General features: G+C 39.8%; 1 protein-coding gene across 2 annotated transcripts in view; it reads right to left on the bottom strand.

The window, feature by feature from the left end:
* Positions 1–23,226, bottom strand: part of LDAH (lipid droplet associated hydrolase) — a 127,846-nt gene that overhangs the window by 23,938 nt on the left and 80,682 nt on the right. For both annotated transcript variants that reach the window (XM_075086717.1, XM_075086718.1), the window contains one exon: positions 16,143–16,383. In XM_075086717.1, the coding sequence (XP_074942818.1) occupies positions 16,143–16,383 (241 nt within the window). The remainder of the gene's footprint in view (positions 1–16,142; positions 16,384–23,226) is intronic.

Raw genomic sequence — 23,226 nt, 5'->3', positions numbered from 1 at the left:
CTGCCTGTTTGCTGAAGGAGGAACTTAACCAGTGATAAATCATGAAAACATTCAGCATCTGAAGAACACCACCACAGCACAGCTATGATGAGATGTGCAAACGAGATGAACACCAAATACATTGGTTCCTTTGGTAACTTGGATACTCAGACCCTGAAATGAGAAGGAAGTTCTCACGGACATGAATGTGAGCACTTCAGAACTCCGCTCAGAGACCCACACAATGACTTGAGAGCACTTTACTTGGCACGGATGGTTTGTAGTATCAAGGCTGGAGCTGAATTCTAAATCCTGGCATGCAGAGATTTGACTCAAGAAGCCATCTCCATCCACTGAGGATACATAAACTACAGTTCTCTCCTGAAAAGACTTTGGAAGAAAGGAACAAGGTTTATTATTTTCTCATCCTTTGCCTGCATGGCAAACGCCCAGTACCTCTGCACTCTCAGTTCCCATCTAGAAAACAGGCTCCTAAAGATTTGGTCTTGAATCAGCCTACGATTACTAGGAAATGAACATATAGAAGCTCTTTAGCTTTTCCTGCCAGCATATTTTTGCTTATTCAATTTGTTTATCTGGTTTAACAGTCTAAAGCCAGTTTCAGTGGGTTTTTTCTTAATTTTTGTGGTCTAATCCCATTCCTTCAAATCTGTACTTCTGCATGTGCTGGACTGACACATGAATCAGCCTGGGTCAGCGGGATAATCCAAAGCACAGAAAGTGAAGCATGCAACATGAATCTCTGCAGTATCATGGCCTGTGTAAATATTCCTTCATGTGGGTTTTTCACATAGCAACTAGGAAAGGAAAAGCACTTCTCAAAAAAAAAGAAAAGAAAATGTGGTTGCAAACCTACAGAAACTGGCCAACATACCTGGCGACAGCTTTAGAACCCCAAAGAATTTTTATTACATTCTACTCCATTTCAAGTTGCTGATACCCCTTGTAATTCATAACTGGGTCACCAGAGTTTAATAACAAAAAACTCTATTGCTAATTATAAAATTATCATAAACAAAAAGGCCCCAGAGCTTTAAGTGGAATAAAAGTTTTAACAGACAAATACCATGCTTATTGTGCTTTTAACACATCAATACCTTTTTAAATATCCTAACTTTTTATATGCAGATCATGTATATACACAGATTACCCTGAAAACAGAAGCCCTTCATTTATTCCCGGGTCAGGCTTATGAAATTAACTGCCAACTTAGTTTCTCCCCATGATCCTGCCAATGACCTTTCTCCTGCCCTGGTAGGATCATTCCCTCTGCATGGATTAAAGGTGATTAAGGATCAATGTCAGTTTAGTCTCATACATTTGCTAAGCAGAGACGACAAACTGTGCCAAAGTGTGTTTGATTTATTTGTGGGGGTTTTGTGATAGAGGAACCCTGATTGGGCTCAAATCAAGGATCCAGAAAAGAAAAGAGTGCTTTATATCATTGGTAGCTCTTTAACCCAAAGTGTCACAGCAAGGACTTAATATCCTTCAGCTAAATTATTAGTTTTCACAAACAATAATGACTGAAATCAATCAAGCTTTTCAGTGCTTAGGGTTATTTAACCACCAATTCAATTAGCCAGTTGTTAGACAAATACCTGTATGTATTGAACTGAACTTCAAACACATTGATTTATCCACAATGCAGTCAAACAAATAACATATGAAATAGAAGACTTCCCCAATTTTGAAGAAACACATGTCTAGCCGCATTATTACTTTCTAACAAGTTTAAAGCTATATCTTAAACCAATATGTTGTCAGTTGACTCTATGGATATCAACAGATCTATGCTGGCGCTGGGAAAGCTGTGCTAATTTCAGGGAAGAAGCAAGATTCTAACTCAGGACAGATAAATTTTCTCTTTATTCTTGAAGCAATACAGAAATTTCCTGTACTTGGACTGAAATTTGTGCTTTTCCTCAAGTCTTTAAACTTCTTGTTGGATTATTGAATACCCAAAGATCATATGCTTGCTTACTTGCAAGAAAAAGATTAGATCAGGGCTAGATTAATCAAAAACTCACACTAGAAACTGACGGATCACATTATGTTGTCTGTAGAAATTCAAGATGAGTTGGAACTATGTCAGTATGGAAAGAAATCTTAAAAAAAATTACTTACACATGGTGCACATATCTGTAAAATATAAAAGAGGGTTAAGTACTTACTTCTGACTTAACCATGATAAACTTTGAGAGATATACATGCCCTTGATTAATTTAAAAACCAACTCTGTGTTGTGGTGCCATGACTAGCTCTCGTTCTGTGTGGTTTTGCTCTGTAGTTGGTATCTTAATTACGTAAAAACAATATTGCATTCTTTGCTGGGCTAAGGAGATGAATTTATTGTGACAGAAAGAATAGACAGAAAGAAATGCCATACTAATGAAACAACAGAGACAATAACAAAGAAAAAAACCCTTTTCAACTTCATTGGCTAACGAATTTCAGGAAATAATCAGAATAGTTCCTTTTCCAACAAAAATGAGTGGTTGTGAAGATAGCCCCAATCTGGACACTTTCATGGATGCACACACACATTCTTTAATAGCTTGTTCATCAGACTAAAATAAACATAAGACTACAAAGGGTTACCCGAGCTCACTTCATTTCCTTACTGCTGTTGGCTTCAGATTATGTTGACTCTATCAACAAGATTGTGGCTGTAGGTGTAAATTTATTAAGTCCCACACATCAAAATATTGCTCTATTTTGTAAGTTAGTAGGAGCTATGCTCTGGAATGGGTACAGGGAGAAACATGAAGCCAAATTTTTACTTCAAGGTCCAGACAGCACAATTTCAACAGCATTAACCTTGGAAGAACATAACATATAATTTTCCAGAGTGGACAAATTCAGAAGAAAAGACCACCACAGCCCTGCTGTCATCATGCTTCCCAAACGCAAATCGGGTGCCATTACTCTTACCGTATTTTGACCAACCAACGCCCTGAGCAGATTAATACAGAGAGTGGGAAGACTTCTTATGCTGTCTTACTAAGGCCACCATATAATAAGGTACTGTCTTTTTTCACCAAGAAATAAATAAACTTTCTTTAGCTAGAACTGGAGGACTTTGTAAAAGACCAGTGATCCTCTCATGACTGTGGTGCAGGCTGTTGGTATTGTCTATCAGGTATTCTGACATCCTGCAGCATGGAAAGTTTTTATCACCCCTCCTGGCCTCCCTCACCTGTCCACTACTTCTGGCTCCCTTGATTCTGTTCCCCCTCCTACAGAGAGCCTATGTTTGAGATACATTTTTTTCTTTGTATGTATTCTATTAGCTTCATTTTTCCAGGTTGAAAGTGGTTTAATTAATTCATGTATTTTTCAGTCAAATAACACTTTCCAGCTGGTCTCTGTCCTCCCTTGTGTTTGAGACATTTAATAAAAGACAGCTCATTATGATTAAAAACCACAAATCTGAAGTGCAACCAGGCCCAGAAGAGATCCCTTTAGTTCTCCAAAAATCTTTTGCAACTCATTTGTAATACAAAGGAATATTAACAGGTAGAAATACCAGAACTTGTAAAAGGAAACCCATTTTACAGCACATACAGTAGAGCACATATGATACAGCCTGTTACAGTAAGAGCCTCTCAGGGCCAAGAAATTAGCAAGTGACAACAAAGACAGTGGAAGTCAACAAATATTCAGAACACTCTTAACAAACTACAACCAAAATTTAGAGCTACATACTACTGCAAAAGCTTCAGGTCTTTAAGCCTCCACCTCTAAGCATGATGCCTTTATTAAATGGCAGGCTTTTCTACTGCAGTTTTTGCTCCTTTCTTGGAAGCGTTCTGTTCTGACTGTTGTTGGAAATGAGAGACTGGACAGGATGGACTTTGGCTCTCATTTCCAGATATTAGTTCCTATGTAACTCAATAGTGTATTTCAGTTAGAATGATAATGCTTACAGTCATCCAATTTGAACTAATTTTTGAGCAATATTTGTCACCATCTTTAAGAAAATATCCTGCTAGGTTAGTGCTGTGCTATCAGGGTCACAAGTACTGAACATCAATTCTATTAGATTCAGGTAAAAAAACTGAAGAGTGGCTACAACTTCTTTCGTTAGTCCACATTTCTTACATAAAATTCTGAGCAAAACTCTCTATTAGTTTGCCTTCCTTGACGTTACAGACTTACGGGTTTACTCTTAAACCCAGGCATAGCGTAGCTCTTCCAGACATGGCTTGATGGTCTGGAAAATGAGGGTTTACTGCCTACCTTTAGCTGCATCATCATCAAGTACTCATTTGTTATAGAACAGTATGGTCTGTTGTTCCATAAATAGCACTCCATAAGGAACATATTTCCCCACTGGCTTGCTTCTGATAGCCTTTCCTCTTTTCACTGATTGATACCTTTGTAAAATGCCTTTTCTAGTCTATCTTACTCTCCTTCAAACATCTTTTGCTTTGACTTACCAATTTCTCAGCTTCTGCTTTGACGTTTGTGAAGTCAAATTTCCACACTGTTTTCTCACAACTGCTTTCCAACAATCAAACTCCTGCTGCTTTTGCAGGTATAAATATGGGCTATATCTACACCGTTGTACTAAGTGGAGCCAGCAACTATTCCGTGGCCCTGAGGCCAACTGAAATAGCATGCCTTGTTTTCACAGAATTCAAATTTTCCTCTACCTAACCTGTTTATTGGGAAGAGTGAATGGCAGTGTTAGCTCCTGAACCGTGCCTGAATACTAGAAGAATGCTTGTTGGAGAAGGCTAAAACCATGCCAGAAAATTAATTAATAATTAATAATTAATTATAATTAATAACAGCATAGATCATCATACTCCAGTGCTACCACAAGCCCTATACTCACTTAGCTGATTTCTGCCTATCTTTGGCAGGTCCTACTTCATAACGTTTCTGTATCCTGCATTCAGCCTGCAGAATACAGGTTAATTCAGACATTTGCTGAACTTTCAGATCTGCTTTTAACTAATGCCTGACATTTTCTGCCTATAGTTTGGTTTCCTCAAACATTCTGTGTTGTGTTTGTTCATCTGGTTTGTTTGGTTCTTAGTGTGGTATATTGCCCCTCATTAGAGTTCTGAAATTCTGGATGCTACTCTTGCATCTTTAATTAGTGTGTATGAAATTGTAGGGCTGGAAGGGTCTTTTTGGTATTTTGGTCTTTTTGACTGAAGGAGAATCAATGATATTGTGTCATTTTCAGCAGATACTTATCCATCCTGTCCTTAGGAAGCACAGGTGTTGAAAGTATCATTACCTTCCTAGGAAAACCAGTCTAGAATTCCATTCTTATAATTAACCAAAATCTAATCTGAATCACCTTTGTTGCAATGTACCCCATTACACATTACCTCATCTACCATGGACAGGTGGACTATATTATTCTCCTTTACTTGAAAACTCTTACCATGTCCTTCAGTCGTCCCTTGTTTAGTCTAAACAACTATAATTTATTAATTTTTTCCTTGAAGGTTATAATTTCTTGATATCTGTCATTGGATTCACCTGATTAAATGTGGATATCTAAAGCTTAATTTTTCTTCATTCACAGTCAGTGGAAAGAACACAATTCATCTCATCCTAAAGTAGTCACCTACACAGATTAGACAAGTGTTACCTATCTCTCTCCACTGACTATGACAGGATTTTAAAGGTAGAGCTCTATGTTGTAGACCTGTTAAGCATTCCTGTCCTAGCAAAAATGTTACTCTTTGGTGAATATATTCAGCCAACCTGCCTCTCACCTTCAAATTCCCTGGTGTCAAACTGCCATATATTCTCTGCTAATTGCTTTCTCTGCTTTTTATATATATAAATATATATATATATATGGCAATGCGTTATAAGAACTAGCTGAACAGTCTATGTGTTGCCAGATTTCTTCCTCTACAGACACCAAGCACACCACATGCTGCACTTTGGATGGCTCAGAAGTTTCTCAGAAAAAGTCTCTTGACTCTGTCATGGTTTGGCAGATATAATATTCAACAGGTCCCCCTGTCGTTAATACCTGGATCTAAAGACAAGTCCATCCATCCTCCTCCTTTCTTCCTGCTCTTCTTTCCCAAGCAATTTATGTCCGTCATATTGATATTCCAGTTCTGTCAGTTACCTCACCTGAGTCTGTTAAGCCAATTAACTAATAATTTTGCTGATTTTTAAAGGCTTGCAACACTACTTTATTTTCCATACTTTTGGAATTTACATTACCTGCACATCACCCAGTTCATCTATTCATCTACCATCTTCCTGCCAGTATTCCTTTGATCTCTTATGAATTCCTTTGTTCATAATGATCTAGAAGATTTTTTTATCTTTGACCTTAAACTCATCATCAAGCCTTGTTTACTAAATGGTTTAACGTTAATCACCTTTCATGGTTAAGGAAAACAAAGCTCCCATGACATTGGTCTGACTCCAACCTCTGTACACCTGTGCACACTTGCAAATATTCTTTTAGGAAGTACAGTGGTTTTAATAATCATGTCTTATGCCCTGTGAAAAACAACCAACCTCATTACACTGTCACTAGTTTCTCACCGTCTGTAGTTTGTTTCTATATGTCTTTCTTTCCCATGTTGACACTGCAGCTTCCCAGGACAGTTCTGATGATCTGCCTTACAAAACTATCATTTACTGTCAATTTTTTTCACAGAACACATCTGCTATTTCATCATTTGCCATTTAATTGCTATTATTGCTATTACTTTAGACTCTTGTTTGTGTTGGTGAAGGACCACAGTAGTGACCGGGGACACATTTTGTCAGGTACCGGCAGTACTGCACATAGAAAAGCCTGAAACGATGCTTTCTTCTGTCACACAAGGGACTCCCACAGAACCACCACAAGTTCTTGGTCTCCTTCTCCCACCAGGCTTCACTGACGCCTTCTGTAGTAAATCTGCCTGGCAGCAGGATAATTTCACAATAATCTGTTATTACAAAATGCTTGAGAAATATTTTAAAATATGCAAAACATTGGCAAGTTTTAATTCCCATTCCTGGCCTCAGTAAAGGTAAACTGGACAATATACAAGTGAATTGATAATTTGATGGTAACTGCAGCAACAGGAAAGAGTTCTAACTGACTGCCTGTAACTAAGAATCAGTTATACTGTGTGGGAGTGCTAAAGGTCCCAGTCAGGGGTTGGCTCCAGTGTGTTAGAGACTACTCAAACTATCAGGAAAAACATCATTTCTGCTCCGCAGATTGTACAGTCTATTTCTAAATCCATGACTGTTCAACATCCAGTTGCAGGGATGCATGCAGAGTTTTGCTGGTCCTTCTGAGCGACCACAAGCAGAGCAGAGAAGAAAAAAAATAATTTGAATTCCATGGGACAATTATTGCCCAAGACTGCTATTTCCATGTGCAACAGAGCTCACCTGTACTTTTACATGCTTTAAAACAACTCTTTCAAAAGTCCTCTAAACTCTAAAGCAAAATTGCTTAAATTGTAAAGTGATTAATCAATTGTAGGTTTGATTCCCATGATAAATCCAAATGCCCTGCAAAAGTAGATTGAATTTTTGAAAATAAGTTTTCCTCGGGGAATGTTCTACTATCTGGTCACTTTTTTTTTCCTAGTAAGTTGCCTGTCTTATTGTAATGTTCTTCAGAGGAGTGTAACACTGGTTTCCTTTCCAGTTTATCCTTTGCTCTTGAGGAAGCAATCTCTGTCATTCCTCAGAAGGAGGCAGAAAACAGTGGCAAGAACTAATAATACCAAACAGCAGTGTAATTTCCTATGGGGAAAACATATTTTCTACCAGTAATTATTGCCAACAGCAATCTTGGAAATATTGTATAACTTATTGTTTAAAACATCAAACAGAAGGAACTGCTTAGTACCAAGGATGACTAACACAGGAACATGTGCTTCCACACATACACACACACATTAGATAAAATGTTGATGTTTAGAGGTTTACAAGATGTAAACATTGACTTTGGGTTCTGCTGAAGTTTACACTTGAATTTAGAATGAAAACATACCAGTTAATATATAACCATGATCGACACAAATAGGCAGAAATAGCTGCAATTGTTACAACGGAATTCTCCAATCTGCTTGGTATTAAAGTTGCAGGAAGATCAGAACTATCCAAGAAAATCAGTCAGCTGTGCTTGAGAAAGCACAGTAGAGGCTGAAGACAAAAAGAAAAAGTTATTCAACAGTTATACCCAGGTGCTTTACAAACAATAGATGCTTTGTTGAGGAGTGCGAAAAACACTCATTTACTTTGTGTGATGAAGCATGTGCAGGTGAAGCGGGGTGTGTGATGGAAACTGAAATGTCTATGGACTTAATCCTGCCCTAAGTTACTTTGGAACAACTCCCATCATCTTCAAACGACAGAACTGTCCCTTAGCTGGAGAAATTAATCTCCAGTTTAAGCTCTCACATACTCTGGCCGGTGGTCGTGATGATGGGATTTCTGCTACGGTCCTTTGGTCCGTATTTTTGGTCAGGGATTTTTGGTCGTGGAAAGTGTCTGATTTCTTACCCTGCAAGAGTGGCGTAGAAGGGTCTGGTGTAGGTGGTGCTCAGTCCCACAGGGAGTGGCCAGGATGGACAGTGTCTGCAGCAATGTAGCATCTCCACATTGTGGTTCCTGCCTGAGGTCTACTGGGAATTAATATGCTCTTCTAGACCAGAGTTTATGCATGTGAGTAGCTATACTGAGGTCAGTTTAAGTGCTTTTCTGGATTAGAACTTGACACTGGTTCTTTCTTGAGGAACCCTGATGAAATTCAGCAACTGGACCACCCCGCCTTTGAACGAGGTGATCTTCCTCTCAGGTGGAGTGGCTTTGATTGGTATGAAAGGTGAACTTTACACCACCCTTTGTTAAACATAAACCACTGTTTTTAAAGCTCATTTTAAATACACCTGACCATTGCACTAACCAGCAAGCAACCTCCTGCACCACTGGGTTTGCTCAAGATAAGCCAACGTTTCCTCCACAGATCTGTGAAGACACTGCAGGCATTTTCTCCTTGTCAATATTGTCACGTTAAAGAATTAGGCAGAGGAGACAGTGAGTGCTGGTGGACATTTTCATGACAAGAAGCAGCAGCAAAGCAGACTGCAATGTTCTTTTAGATGACTGTAGGAATTACATCCAGATCAGTGTCCCCTTTAGGTACACGGAATGACAGGTATTGCATAAGTTAGCAGCTCTGTAAATGTCATTTTCCAAAAACACCTTATTCCAAGACACAAATGCCTATAGTTTACCCACAGGTATGGATTTAGTGTGTGCTTAAGTGCTCTGGTGGGACTGCATGGTGAAGGAGTTCGATGAATCAAGCTAAATTCCCAACCAGTAAACAGAAGTTAAGACAGAGCCACGAGCCCTGCTTCAGCTGTTCCCTGGGGAGTTTAGACACACACCTCTGAGTCAAAAGGCATGAGCCTACTGCAGAAAGGAATCTATCCTCTGAATTCAGGGGCCTTTGTATTGGGCCCAGGGAAAGTAAGAGCCAATTTGCAAATGACTCTCTGGCATGGGCTAACACAATGCAAGTGTGGCTGCTCGCACTTAACTGGCATATACTTATTTTCAACACCCTTCCTGCTTTGCTGATGTTGCCCCTTCCTGCTTTGCTGATGTTGCCCCTTCCTTTTTCATGCCATTTGCAACACATCATTAGACTCACTGCAAATTTGTGGGAGTAAATCGTATCCCTGAGGATGAAACCCCACCAGGGGTGAAAAAACAATCCCCTTTCTTCAACCAAATCCCAACTGTGCCTCACATTTCATGGAAATGATCAGCAGTTCCGCTATCAAAACATTCACACCTTATGAGTAATATTTATGGTGGGAGCTTTTTACATTGGGTTTTCCCCCCAAGAAGAAAAAGAGGAATAATTAACAGAAATAAATCCAATGAGAAGTTTCCACATTATTACTATTATTTTCACAAGGCTTTCACAGGAAAGTAAACGCTTTTGCAAGTAATAAAAGTCCTTGTTAAACAGCTTTCTTTCTTTTGGAAATGGGGTAAATTATGAAGCAGATTGACTTTAAAAATAAATAGGACTATAAATACATAAAAGCCGTTGCCTTCCTCCAGTAATTTAATATGAGCATCCTACTGTAAAATAAGGAAAAGTTTAGTTCGCTCACAGAAAGAATAAAGCAGATGTGAGGTTTTTCCGTCAGCTCAAGTGCTGCCTTGGTAAGGTGAGTTGTCCGACTACATTAAACAAACATTTTAGTCAGGCATCTCACAGGAAAATAAACAGTAGCAGAGGAAACATGAAAATATTAAAGACTGTTATTCTTTGGCCCCTTTTCCTGCGAAGCAGGTGATAAAATATTACTGTGTTTCCACAGGTAAGGAAACACGCTCTTAAACACTTTGCAGAAATACATATTACGATCATCAGTTAAAATGTCGGGAGTGGATAGGACTCAACTGCGACAGCAACAGGAGCCTGCTGAGAAACCCTGCAGAAGCAGAGGATTTAGCACGCCGGGTCAGACTGCTGGGCTGCCTAAAGCGGCCTTCCGACCCTTGGCAAAATCTGGCAGTAGCGAATTCAGATACAGGCAAAAACCACCTTGTAAGTGACAGCTGTGGAGTCACCTGATTTCGGGAAAGACAACTTCTTTTGAATCCTAATTAGTTAGATGCTAGTGAGAGGGAGGGAACTTACCTGCTGTATCATTTTGACCTCTTTCTTCCCCACAGAGTATCAAAGACTGCACAGTGGCAGGGGGATGAAAAGCTTTTATTCTCACACCCACTATGAAAAATGTAGTTGTGAGATTGCAAGGTGCTACTTCAAATCCTTTTTGGTAACAGTTTCTGTCTCTGTTCAAAAATGCACTGCATTTCTAAATACTGTCAGCCTGCCTAGCCAATGCAGTCTGTGGAAGCTGCTCATGACTAACATGTGTATATATATATATAAAGTTAAACTCATGGTTGAGCAGGTTCAGTGCATAAACTGTTGCCCTGGGATGCAGGTCTATGTGGGGTTCTGCTGCTGACCAGCTGCGTGATGCTGGGCAATAGCTCATTGCTTGGCCTGAACGTCAGATCCTTTTTCAAATGTGCTAGTACAGTGTTTGAAATAATAATAAAACCTAGATGAGAATATAATGCACAACTCCCCCTTGGCCTTCAATGTCTCGATGGAGGCTTTCAGCTCCATACAAGAAAATCAAAAGAGCTCTGCCTTCCACACTGAATTTAGAGGTGCTTGTCGTACCTACTGAAACTTTTAAAAGTTAAATTTTAATTTCAATGCAAGAAAAGAATACCATTTTAATCTAAAACCAAAGAAAAGTAAACTAAATTTTACCTATGTGGTTATATAGCTTTTTAAAATGCTCTTTAGGGAGGAAAAGCCCTCTTATTTTACCATTTCAGGTGAATTTGTTTATCAAATGCTTACCTAATACTTTAAAGACTGTTTTTTAACTCGGAAACATAGGAACAGAATAGATGGAGGCACTATTGAGCGCCACAAATACAATTTACAATACACATTGTCCTTATCTAAGTATTTCAGTTAGATAGGTTATTCCTACAGCATTTTAGTCCCAAAAAAGAACTCTCAAAAAATTTTCCATCTTACTTGTCAGGAAATGGAGGACGAGATGTAAAAAGAATTTTCAGAGAAGGCAGGAAACAAACAACAGGACTCTCACTAGAAACCTGCAGCTATAAATTCTAATGTAGCCAAAGCACAGGATATCTGACTGTCCTGGCGGCAAGGGTAAAGGCTGCATGGACAATTCAGATCACATTGTTTTCTGATGTCTGCAACAAAATGAGCAGCCAGTAGGTAGAGAGGGATTTATCTCCTCCAATTTTAGGTATCTAGTAGAGACAGGGTCCCTTTTAGGTCAGTAAAGAGAAAGTCACCTGTAGGGTGTGATTCACCCGTCCTGCTTTAGATGCCAACTATTTGGACAGCACAGTGGTCGCAGTGGTCAGATGAAGACCCTCCATAATATCATATTTAAAATCTCTCTGATTAAGAAGAGAGAATTGGAATAGAAACAGATCTCGAGACATGACAGCTCCCAAGGTTGGGATAATTCAAACCCAGACTGAAATTTTCCAGTTGGCTCCCTGGAGATAAAATTTTAAAATAACTTTGTCAATGTAAAAGCTTACGTTCCATTTTCATAGCAACTGGAAGCCTATGTTTCACTGGCTTTTGGTACAAATTCATCTCCCAGATGCTATTGGACCGTTCTGCAAATGTTATGCTATGAGAAAGCTTTTTACTCTATGGCACTTCAGGGATGTAATTTTGCCATCCTGTACAGCCAACAGAGAGAGGTAGCTACTGCTGGGAGGCAAGCCTCAATACCTCAGCTGGGACTCTCACTTCTTATGCAGTCCTGTGGGCATGTCTGAAAATGCCCTTTTTTCTCTGTAAATGAGGGAAATGTAAAAACTCCAGATAAAACTTGAATGTTTCCACACTTGGAACAAGATAAAATTTGAATCCAAACTCTGAAGTTTAATCCTAGTTCCTTGTCGTCTTACAACATCTCTTGGATGCTTAAACCGGAAATCTACTCTGTCTGGCCTGCATTTGTGTAACAGCCTGAACCCATCTGAAACCCTCGTTTCAGGTTTCGGAGTCCCCTCCTTCCCGACCTGCCTGAATTGCACAAAGCAGACCCCCCCCGCCCCAGATCTCCATGCTCCCCTGCTCCCCAGATAGGTTAAACAAACAGGGAGATTCCTCCAGGGAAGTCACAGGTTCAAGATCACAAAGGATGCACCGTGTTTGGGCCAGTTGGAGGTTTTTCTTGCTATTGTGCTTATCTGTATCTTCACTGTCATCCAGACATTAACCTCTGACCTGCCAGCCTGCCTCCCAAAAAAGCTTTGCGGTGTTTACCCATTATGTAATGTCTGTGCTTTTGTGGAAATTTTACAGAAACAAATGGAGGAAGTTTGCCAGTCAAATGGCTGGACAATAAATCCTGTCCTGCGTAGACAGAACAGTTTCATGTCACTGTAAGTCGGCTACTGGCATCTGTCACCGAAGAAATGTTTACCGATTTCAATGTGCTGGAGTGCCAAAGTATTCCAGCATTGCGGGACTGTACATGATTTGTAGAACAACCACCACTGTGCTAGATAGGGGTATCCTTGTTTTGCTAGCCTGAATAAACAGCGTGACAATGTTTCAGATAACTCAAGGTCACTAATGTCCAATTTTTCTGTCTATTCATCTCCTAGGTTCGTGAACACAAGTACCCAAATGCTAGTTTTTTTTTCCCTGTAATGCTTTTTCTGCCCTAAGATATCTTTGCTAGAAGTTTAACCCAGGTAGGCAAACTGCCTTCAGACCCCTTTGCTTATTTCTAATAGGTAATTTATCATTTATACACTATGTCTTCCCATCCTTTCTTACAATCCATTTCCTTTACAGTCCTGCTGTCTGTCTCTTTCTGCACTATTTCTCCTTTGGGACAAGACATATTATGTCACCTTTCTGCACGGTGTCATTGCAAAACCTTCTGCTGTGTGACTGGGGCTTCCACGTATCACCAACTATGAAGTTAGGACAACGGAAAGAGGACTTTGGATAAGAAGCAGGAACAAACATAAGTTGAAACAGTGGGACAGATAGGTAAGGTAATATAATTCTTCTTTCTCGGACTCTTTCAACCAAGGGCCTGATTCTCCTGCCACTGAATGGTGCTTTTGACTCTCGATGTCAACGGGAGCGGCACTCGGTCTTACAGTTCTGCTATAATTAAGTTTTCAAATCTCATTTCCTTTCAGAAGAGAGAAAACATTGTTGTGACTAAGCTTTGGATGTGGTAACAAAACCCTGGCAGGTTGGTCTGTTTTAACGGACGTATTACTTTTAAGGAAACTTTTACCATCTTTTCTGCCCTTAATCACAGCTTTTATTACAATTACAGTAATGCAACAGATGTACATGCCAAAGGCAATATGTGTATTTTTAATGAGTTGACATGCAACAACCTTCCTGGAGAGGAGAAACAACTTCATTTGCTGAAGGTTTCTGAACCATATCTAGCAGTTTTTTAAGGGACAAGGAATCTATCAGAAAAACATTCACCACAAATTCAGAGGCTTCAGTAACTCACAGATGAGCAGTCCCATAAGAAAGACTCAGTTGTTGTGCTAGGTTTAGCTAATTTTTGCTGAATGGTAACATTTTCTATTGTCTGCAAACAATACAGGAGAAGGTTAACAGGCAATATCCGGAAAGCCCTAAGATTATTAATCCACACATGTGGTCCTGAGTCACTGGGCTGTAAAACATCATCAGTTTCCAAAGATGAAACCAAAGGGGAATTCTGCTTGAGAGAGATGATATCACAAGCCCAAAGAAACTAGTTGCATCAGTAAGGCCTATTTATGCAAGTTTTACAAGACATTGGCTCACAGGGGTTTTCATTCCGGTATAATGAATTCAGTGAATAAACTGAACATAGGCAGAGATCACATCCTATGAGTAAAGAGCCTTCAGCCTGGTTTCTTGCCTCAATTTACCTTTCAGCTTGGACACAGATCAGACACTGGTGCACACAGAAAGCTGCAACAGGCTGACACACACACATCAACCAGGCTCATTCGCTGGGCGACTAAAGAGCTCGGAGAGTCAGGCTCCAACAGCAGCACACAAAATCCGTTCTGTTAAATTATTCCTGCCACTGCTGTGGTCTGGGCCAAACAGCACTCACAAACAATGGCTGGCCATGCTTTTTTGGAGGTTAATGCAGGCCAAGGACTATTTCCAGTGCAACCCTGGATGTGTATAATCTGTTTTGAGAGGTAAAAGTTTATCTGTGGGGACCAGAGAAGGATTCCTGGCTTGTGGAGATGTGACCCCGCAGACCTTCACATACCTTTCTTCGAGACCAAATTATCAAAGGAAGAAGCCTGAAAGCCTAGTGTATGTGTGACTGTATGCTTACTTTCTCCTTGGTCATCATAAAGCTGCCATAAATTAATAAGAACTCAAGCAACAAACCATAGGACCCCTAGCAGAAATTTACTTTATCAACTGGGACCCTGATTTTGTCAGGCTCAGGGTACCGCAGTGGAGTGACTGCCATCATACCAGGTTTTCAGGACATAAATGGGACTATCTAGATTTGGCAGTAAGGACCCTCACTGCCCATCCTGCTTTCAGTCTCTCTACAGTCCTCCAGCGAGCCTCCAATACAGACCAGCACATCCACTGATATCCGCCACAGGTATAGGACCTCGCTGCAATCATAGTTACTCTGGCACATCTGTTTGGACGATTAGCAGGCAAAATTTAACTGATAGAAGACAGAGCACAACTGGAAATGTAGGAATGTGTTTTTACTACTATTAATGCAATCAAAACTTCCTTCTTGCTATTATTACTGCGTTGGCACATCAATTCTATTCCAAATTATTTTCAACTGCTAACTTACCAAAATACCTGGAGTATAGCACAATCCACGTTCTGGTTTTCATTCTAAACTTAACATAATTTATCTGAAATTATCCCCTTTCTTAAAGCTGTTTCTTTGGCTAAAATGTGCAAAATATGGGTACAATATGCACTGGAGGAATGTTAATCTTCTATCTTTCTCCGTATGCCCAAAGAAGTGCTGAAATTCTTCTGTGCATAAAGTAACTTTTACGTGTCTTTGTAGACTGAAGGCCCTTTTCTGAATATACCAATATTCCAATTCAGATGACAAATCCTATACGGCTGGTTAAGCCACAGCTTTAAAAAAACAGATGTAAAGAACACTGTGAAACTGATTACCTATTTATTTTCACCATCCAATATGAACGAAATGCAAAAAGTAAGCACACATAAGTAATATAAACTAGATTGTAAAACAGTGTTTTAATCACGTGAGATACTGTTAGTAGTATAGGTCAGAGTTTTCTTATGAAATATATATTCTTGGGGAAAATAGATTATTTGTTATTTTCCCCTCAAGACTTTTGTTTTTCAAAATTGACTCATTTCAGATGTTTCTGTACCTACGGTCTTAATTTGAGAAAAGATCAGACCTGTCCTTCAAAACTTATTAATGCTTTTGCATTAAGGTTTTTCCAAAAAAACCACATCAACATTTACTAAATGAGAACAATACAAAAGTTGGTGTAACAACAACAACAAAGTAAGTGCTCACCAATGCAGTCCACGCTGAAGAGATTTACGGAGGTTGTTATGGAAGATTCATCACAGGTCTTCATTCCTCGCAGAGCAAACCGCACCAGGGAGGCTTTGACTCCCTCTGGTAGGAAGGACAGCAGGTAGACGGGCATGTACAGAACATAACGCAGTTTGCACAGCAAAGGGGTCATGAGCTTCCCTTGGGGAGACTGAGCCATTCGCTCTATCGTCGGAAACAGCAGCACAGAGCGGAGAACCTGTCAGGCCATGAGAGAATGACTGTCAGCGAAGTCGTACAGCACCGCATCCCAGCCCAGGAGACTTAACTTTTAAATGAGTTTCTGCTGGAAATGAAGTTGGGTTTCCAGGTGTGTTGCACCTCAGACATATAGGCAGGCTTGCCGTGTGCCTGCATTAAATTTTTTAAAAGACGAAGCAAACAAGAACGTGGTTATGAAATCCTCGGTTCTATCGGTTTTGAAACAAGTGCCCAGGAGTGCGAGCGCAGCCGCTTGCTCTGGGAGGATGGTGACCCCACCAGAGGGCAGCAGGCAGGAACTGTCATTTCAGTCCCGGCGGATTTTTTATGTCAGCAAAAGTACAGTGCTTTTTATTTCATCTGGTACAGCCACTGTGACAGTAACTTTGCAGTTTGACAACACGCGGGGTTTTCAATTTGCAGTTCAATATAGGTAAACTAGCTCAGAACAAGTGTCTAAGCACACAGCCCCTTCGCTAACATGTGTACAGGGGTGCACAATACTGCTTTTTATATGCAATAATGAAACAGATACACTCTAAAACTGGTAATTATTTTATAATAGAAGATTCTGTAGCCTTAAAAATGGAATGAAATTAATTAAAAACCCCACCCATGTTAACCAAAAGTTAATTAATATACCTACTCTCAATTATATCTCAATGTTAAGATCAAACAAATATGCTAAAAGAACACCTGCCACATCTTCATGCAAGTAAAATCACATGCAAAAATTCATACAGGAAAAATCCTCAGACACACAACTACAGACCTAACAGAAGTACCAAGAAGGCAAAATAAGAGAGATTCTGGATATTACAGTTGAAGATAGTTAGGTATAAATTGTTGTGCTTTGTTGGTGACTCAACATAAATAAAACAGATATATTTATATATGCCTGCTTACTGCACATATCTTTCTACGTATTGCACAAATTAGAGTAATATTTTTATAAAAAATATTTAAAAATAATTGTCTTTACTCTCAGATGAGACTCAGCTAATGTACGCCACTGCACCTGTGCGCAGCGACACTGGTCTCAGCAGGTGTCCAGCGGAAGGCAGGGCACGCCACCGAGAGATGCTTACAAGATCTGGGCATTGTAAGACACCAAACCAAAGAAATGCAGGAAATAGCAGTAACTTGCCCTATCGTACTTCCTACAGTATTTTAAAAGTGCTATTTATACCAAGTACAGAACTATTTTAAGAAATCCTTCTACTTTCCAGCTGATACTACTTTGGTTTTAGACAAAGAAAAATACAGTCTCAAGGAAATCAGTCCTGGGCCTCTTTTTATTAAAGGCAACCAGCAGCTGAAGTATAGGAATGCAAGACTTGTACTAAATTATATGGTAGTTTCGTGATATTTCAGCTAGGAGCTGAACTCAAACTGTTGTGATCTAAAGCAGATTTGACCTGCGTTCCCAGGCACACATTAATCCTTTGACATTACGGTTTATAGATAGAGGATTAGTTGCTTGCAGTGCTGTACTAACCGCTGGGGGAAGTTGCTAACCCTTGGAGGAAAGAGGACAAACCAAGAAAGCTGTTACAATGTCCCATGCATTCCTGCGTTTTTTAATGGCCCACAAATTAAAAAGATGGTGGTAAGATGGAGGATAATTTTATTTAATTTCTTTCTTCTTTTTTTAATCTTTTGCAGACAGTAACAGAAATGTAAAATTTGTGGTTTTCAAACTTTTCAACTATTTTTTAGTTTACTGCTAGATTCCCAAGACAGGATTTTGAAATATGCGTTTGACTGCAGAATTGCTTAAAGATGTAGTTCAACATTTTACAATGCAAACGCAGATACAACAGATTTAACATTTTGTTATAATGACACACCTGTTCATAAAAAAAGTACGTCGTATTTGTGCCTTGAAGTAAGTGATGTAGAGATAGACAGGTAAAATGAAGGAAATTAATGAGATTCAAATGCTCAACATCAGTTAATATTTTTTTTACTTTTCAAATGCCAGGATCTAATCTATATGCCATTTACACTGGCCAAAATCAAGTAGATAGCACAGAAGTATATTCAAGTTGCAACTTTCAGAATTTATAAGACCAGTCATTCTGAAGATGGAGGACATTGCCTATTGTAAGCACCTGGTATTGTCACACCTATGAATGCCACAGTATATACATTAAGTAATGTGTAAATGTTAATGACCCCTTTATTTATGGAAACCCTTCTCATACATAATGATAGGAGTTTCTCCTGATAACAATCAGTCAAAATACAAAAATTATTACACATATCTAGAGAGAGAAATCCAGATTCACCTGGTTTAAACTACCCCCAATTCAAAGTCCAGTGATTCTTATTGGTTACACACATGGTAAGGCAGAGAACTGGGTGACTAGAGACACTAGTCACAGAAACTTGAGCGGATCTGGGGATTTCTGAAAGTTGGCCAGTGCATCTAGTGAAGGCAAACATGCCCCGTGCCCACGAGTTGCTGAGATCTGTGGGTTTTATCACCTACCTTGCTGTCCTTCGGTCAACCCGATAAAAACAGCACACGTATTCTTACACCATACTGGAATTGTCACTGTTGATTGTTGTGACAATAAACAGTATTTGTAAAACTGTCGTTTAACTTATTTAACAGTTATTGGTTTAACGTACTATTAAATTGCAAGTTTTCAACCCTCAGGATGATGCATACATTAAAGTTCAATGTGTAAGGCGCAGTTACTCTTTGGGTTAGTCACAGGCAGCTGTTTCTATTTTCATCATCAAATTTTAACTCTTTAAATTACATAGGGCTCAAGACCTGAATGGTTCAAGGGACTGTAATATGACATCTTTCAAGTTTTAGGTCTTCTTGACAACAAAAACCTAATGTTTTCTGCAAGCTCTTCACGTAATTCAATGTGGGTGCCAAGGTAGCTCCTAGTCACTAGTCAAGTGGTGTATATACCTGTGAAAAAATGAAAAGGGCATGGCCTGAGCATGTGTCCAGAGGACAAAATGGCCTAGATGCCCCGTATGTTCTGCTCTTTATTCCTTCAACACACTCCAGCGTAGGAAGGTGTGGGGACTTCTGGAGTTTCATTTTGTCACTGTTTATATACTTGGGTGTCTAGAGCTATCAGTCCATCAACCTCAGGTATGTACAACCTGCACAGGAAACTTTACAAGACAGAAAGAAGAGAAACTACTTATTTCATAGAAGAAGTGAGTAGTCTCACCTCACAGAAGACACCTACGTCAGTTGCTTAGGTACAGGCTCCATGGAATTCCACCTGGCTCCAGCCATCCACCCAGAAGGCCAAGGAGCTCTCACAGACCTTTTGTCACATCTGCCAGTCAGAGGCGGTCGTCTCAAATGGCCAAGGGCATCTCAAGTGGCAGCAGACACTTAAGCACAGACAACTGAATCAAGGCCATGTATTTTGCTTACCTAGGTCACACATAGATACCTATACTGTAGACATCTCAGTTTAGATGGCTGCAGCTGATTCTGAATCCCAACTGGAGTTTTGACTTGGCATCTAATATTAGGCATACATTTCTGTAACCAGAAATAAAGTATTTTCCAAGCCAGCATATTAACCAGAACTGTATTACGAAAAGCTTAAAGGAAGTCAGTGGTAAAATCCCTAGATTTTTATTATATAACTAGAATTAGATACTTAGAAGCTTTGCAAAATCCAGTGTTACGTATCTATGTGCTTTGGTCAAGGCAAAGAGTATTAAATGTCCATTCCTTGAAAGCAGGGCATTGACCAAGGAGCTTTGTTTAGGCAGGATCCTTAAATGAGTATGATTCACTTCATATGATCACTGTTTCATATAAACGTTAAAGAATACAACAAAGACTTCCTCCAAACTACCTACATAAAGAATATAAACGTTCCTGTACATCTGGGCTTTCGATCCTGCTTTTAATCTATCTAAAACAAGATGACAAGGTGACAACTGAGTACCTACAAGTCTTCATTGGAAAATGGATATGTCAAACTGTTTTTGGATTTGTGGAAATAGCTGGAAGTTTTTTTGTTTTGACTAAAATGAGAACAGAGTACAAAAAGACAAACAATTACATTTACAACAAATGGTTGTTTATCACTGCACAATTTAATAGTCTCAACCACACCAGCCATGGATTTTTGTAAAATGTTTAAATGGTTTCTTTATAAAAACACTAAAAGTATGCAAATCAGATCAAGCCAAAAAAACCCCACACTAATATCTTTCATTAATGCCTTCTACTGAAAGAGTTGAATGACATTCGTCAGCTACGATTTGAAGTTTGAACAGGTAATACTACTTGTTACAGGGACTGGTAAACAACAGTGCTGAGGATACAGCACCACACTTAAAAACTGGATGCCACTTAAAACCAGTATTCAGAAAAGTACTCGATTTTCAGAGCTGTTAACTCCTGTGATGCCAATGAGAGGCGCTCAATACTTCTGAAATCAGGCAGTTTTGATTACGCACAAGAAACGCTGGTTACAGATTCAGGCACCTCAGGTGTACCCTCCGGAGATCACAGTGTCCTGGCTTCATCTGGGATAGAGTTAGTTTGCCTCCTAGTAGCTGGCACAGTGCTGTGTTTTGGATTTAGCATGAGAATAATGTGATAACACACTGATGTTTTAGTTGTTGCTAAGTAGTGCTTATACTAAGTCTAGGACTTTCCAGCTTCCCATGCTCTGCCAGCGAAGAGGTGCACAAGAAGTTGGGAGGGGGCACAGCCAGGACAGCTGACCCAAACTGGCCAAAGGGATATTCCATGCCATATGTCATCATGCTCAGTATATAAACAGGGGGGGTTGCCCCAGGGAGCAGGGATAGCTGCTCAGTAACTGGCTCCGCCTCAGTTGGTGGGTGGCAAGTGGTCGCATAACTTGTTTTTCCTGGGTTTTGTTTCTCTCTTTCACTCGTTGTTTTCCTTTTCATTACAATTTTTTATTATTGTTGTTGTTATTATTAATACATATTTTAAAATTTTAATCATTAAACTGCTCTTATCTCAACTGATGAGTTTTCTTACATTTGCCCTTCTGATTCTCTCCCCTATCCTGCTGGGGCGGGAGGGTGAGCGAGCGGCGGTGTGGGGCTTGGTTGCTGACTGGGGTTAAACCATGACACACAAACACTTCAGCTGAGGGCCCAGAGAGAGCTACAACACCGTGCTGCTTGCTCTTTACCATGGAGTGGTGATTTGCTCAGAGAAACAAAATGGGAGAGAAAAGCAGGCAGGATGCGAAAAGGCAGACGCCGACTGACAGAAAGGAGTAAAAGCCATTTTAAAGATTTGTTTCAGAAGAGACCCCAAGTAGGTGAATTCATTAATTACAGCTGGGCTCTGTCAGTCCCGTACCTTGGCTCTCAAGGGACAGACCGTCCCTGCGCATGACACCTCACAGGCACAGTCAGACCTCTCTACCGAAGTCGTAACACAACAGCAAGACTCTGACCTGCTGAAGAAAATATCCCTCCTGCACCATCAGAAAGTGAAACTTCCTCAGAAATAACCCACTGGTTCATGCCACTTTAATGGCAGAGGCAGCAGCTGCTGGAGGCTCACATCGACTTTTGAGTGGGGAAGGTTTTGAAAAGTATTCACTCCTGCTGCATAACCTGTGCTTAATCACCAGGGGTGCAGAACTGTTTTGTATAATAACCACCAACAAAAAGATCATAAGACTCGGATTCTGCACCAGTTACACAACTCAGCTCCCACAAGGAACTCCAGAGATCAAATCAGCGGGCAGAAGCAGGAAGCAATCTATTACGTTCTATAACCGACCGTCGCACTGACCGATGCTCAGTGCAGAAACATCCCAGTACACTTCTGCAGCTCGCCCACAGACCCTGCAGCCGCACACCCCTGCTCCGCAGCAATAGCATCACTATTGACTTCAAATCACAGGGCTGGAAAGAAAATGAGCGAGGAAGTTTTCATTACAATTCCTTCAAAATGCTACAAAAAGCAAAAACCGTTTCTCTGTCAAAAGTAACACTTCTTTTGATATATTTTAGTTCATCCCATTTATTAGTTTATTATTCCTCTGTTGTGTTGGCAGAGGAAAAGCTATTATCTGTCAGGTGAAACCTAGTAAATTTTTCAAAGATAACATAATGATGCACTTAATGGTAATCTACAGTTTACCCTTGACACGGAGCGCCACATTAATCACAATTTCTTTTACTCAGTATGCAGAAACCTGCAGGCAAAACAACGAGGGTCAGGGAAGTATTCCCTGCTTTATTACCACAGCTGTGCTGAGCAGATTTCCAAGAAAACACACAGGTCAAACCAGACAGCGCTGGCTTGGGCTCTCCTCTCACCAGAGTGGGACTTTCTGGACTTGCCAGTTCACTTTACTCAGTCATGATTTATATATAGTATAGCATAGTATAGTATAGTATAGTACAATACAACATATATCGCATAGAGATATGTTTTAAAAATCTTGAATAATTTCTTCCTCAGCTGTTCAAGATGCCATTTGGTTTGTTGTATCAGCAAGTTGTCTATCACAGCTCAATACTAACAAACGCACACGATTTCATGACAGCAAAAGAACTAAAAAATGAGCACAGGTGACAAAAAATTATTTGACTCCTGGTGAGAAGTAAGAACACACTGTGTGCACTTTCTTCCATTTAACCTTATGGATCTCCTGTGAATCTAAATGAAGGTTTGGGCATATTAAATAGGCAACAGAACGAGTATCGCAAACACAGTTAATGGACAATCTTATCACTGAAAATTTCAAAGTACCTTATAAGAATTAATCATAGAATCATAGAATGGTTTAGGTTGGAAGGGGCCTTTAGAGGTCATCTAGTCCAAACCCCTGCAGTGAGCAGG

This window comes from Phalacrocorax aristotelis, chromosome 3 (genome assembly GCF_949628215.1).
Source record: "Phalacrocorax aristotelis chromosome 3, bGulAri2.1, whole genome shotgun sequence".
NCBI lineage: Eukaryota > Metazoa > Chordata > Aves > Suliformes > Phalacrocoracidae > Phalacrocorax > Phalacrocorax aristotelis.
This window is presented reverse-complemented; position numbering and strand designations above follow the sequence as displayed.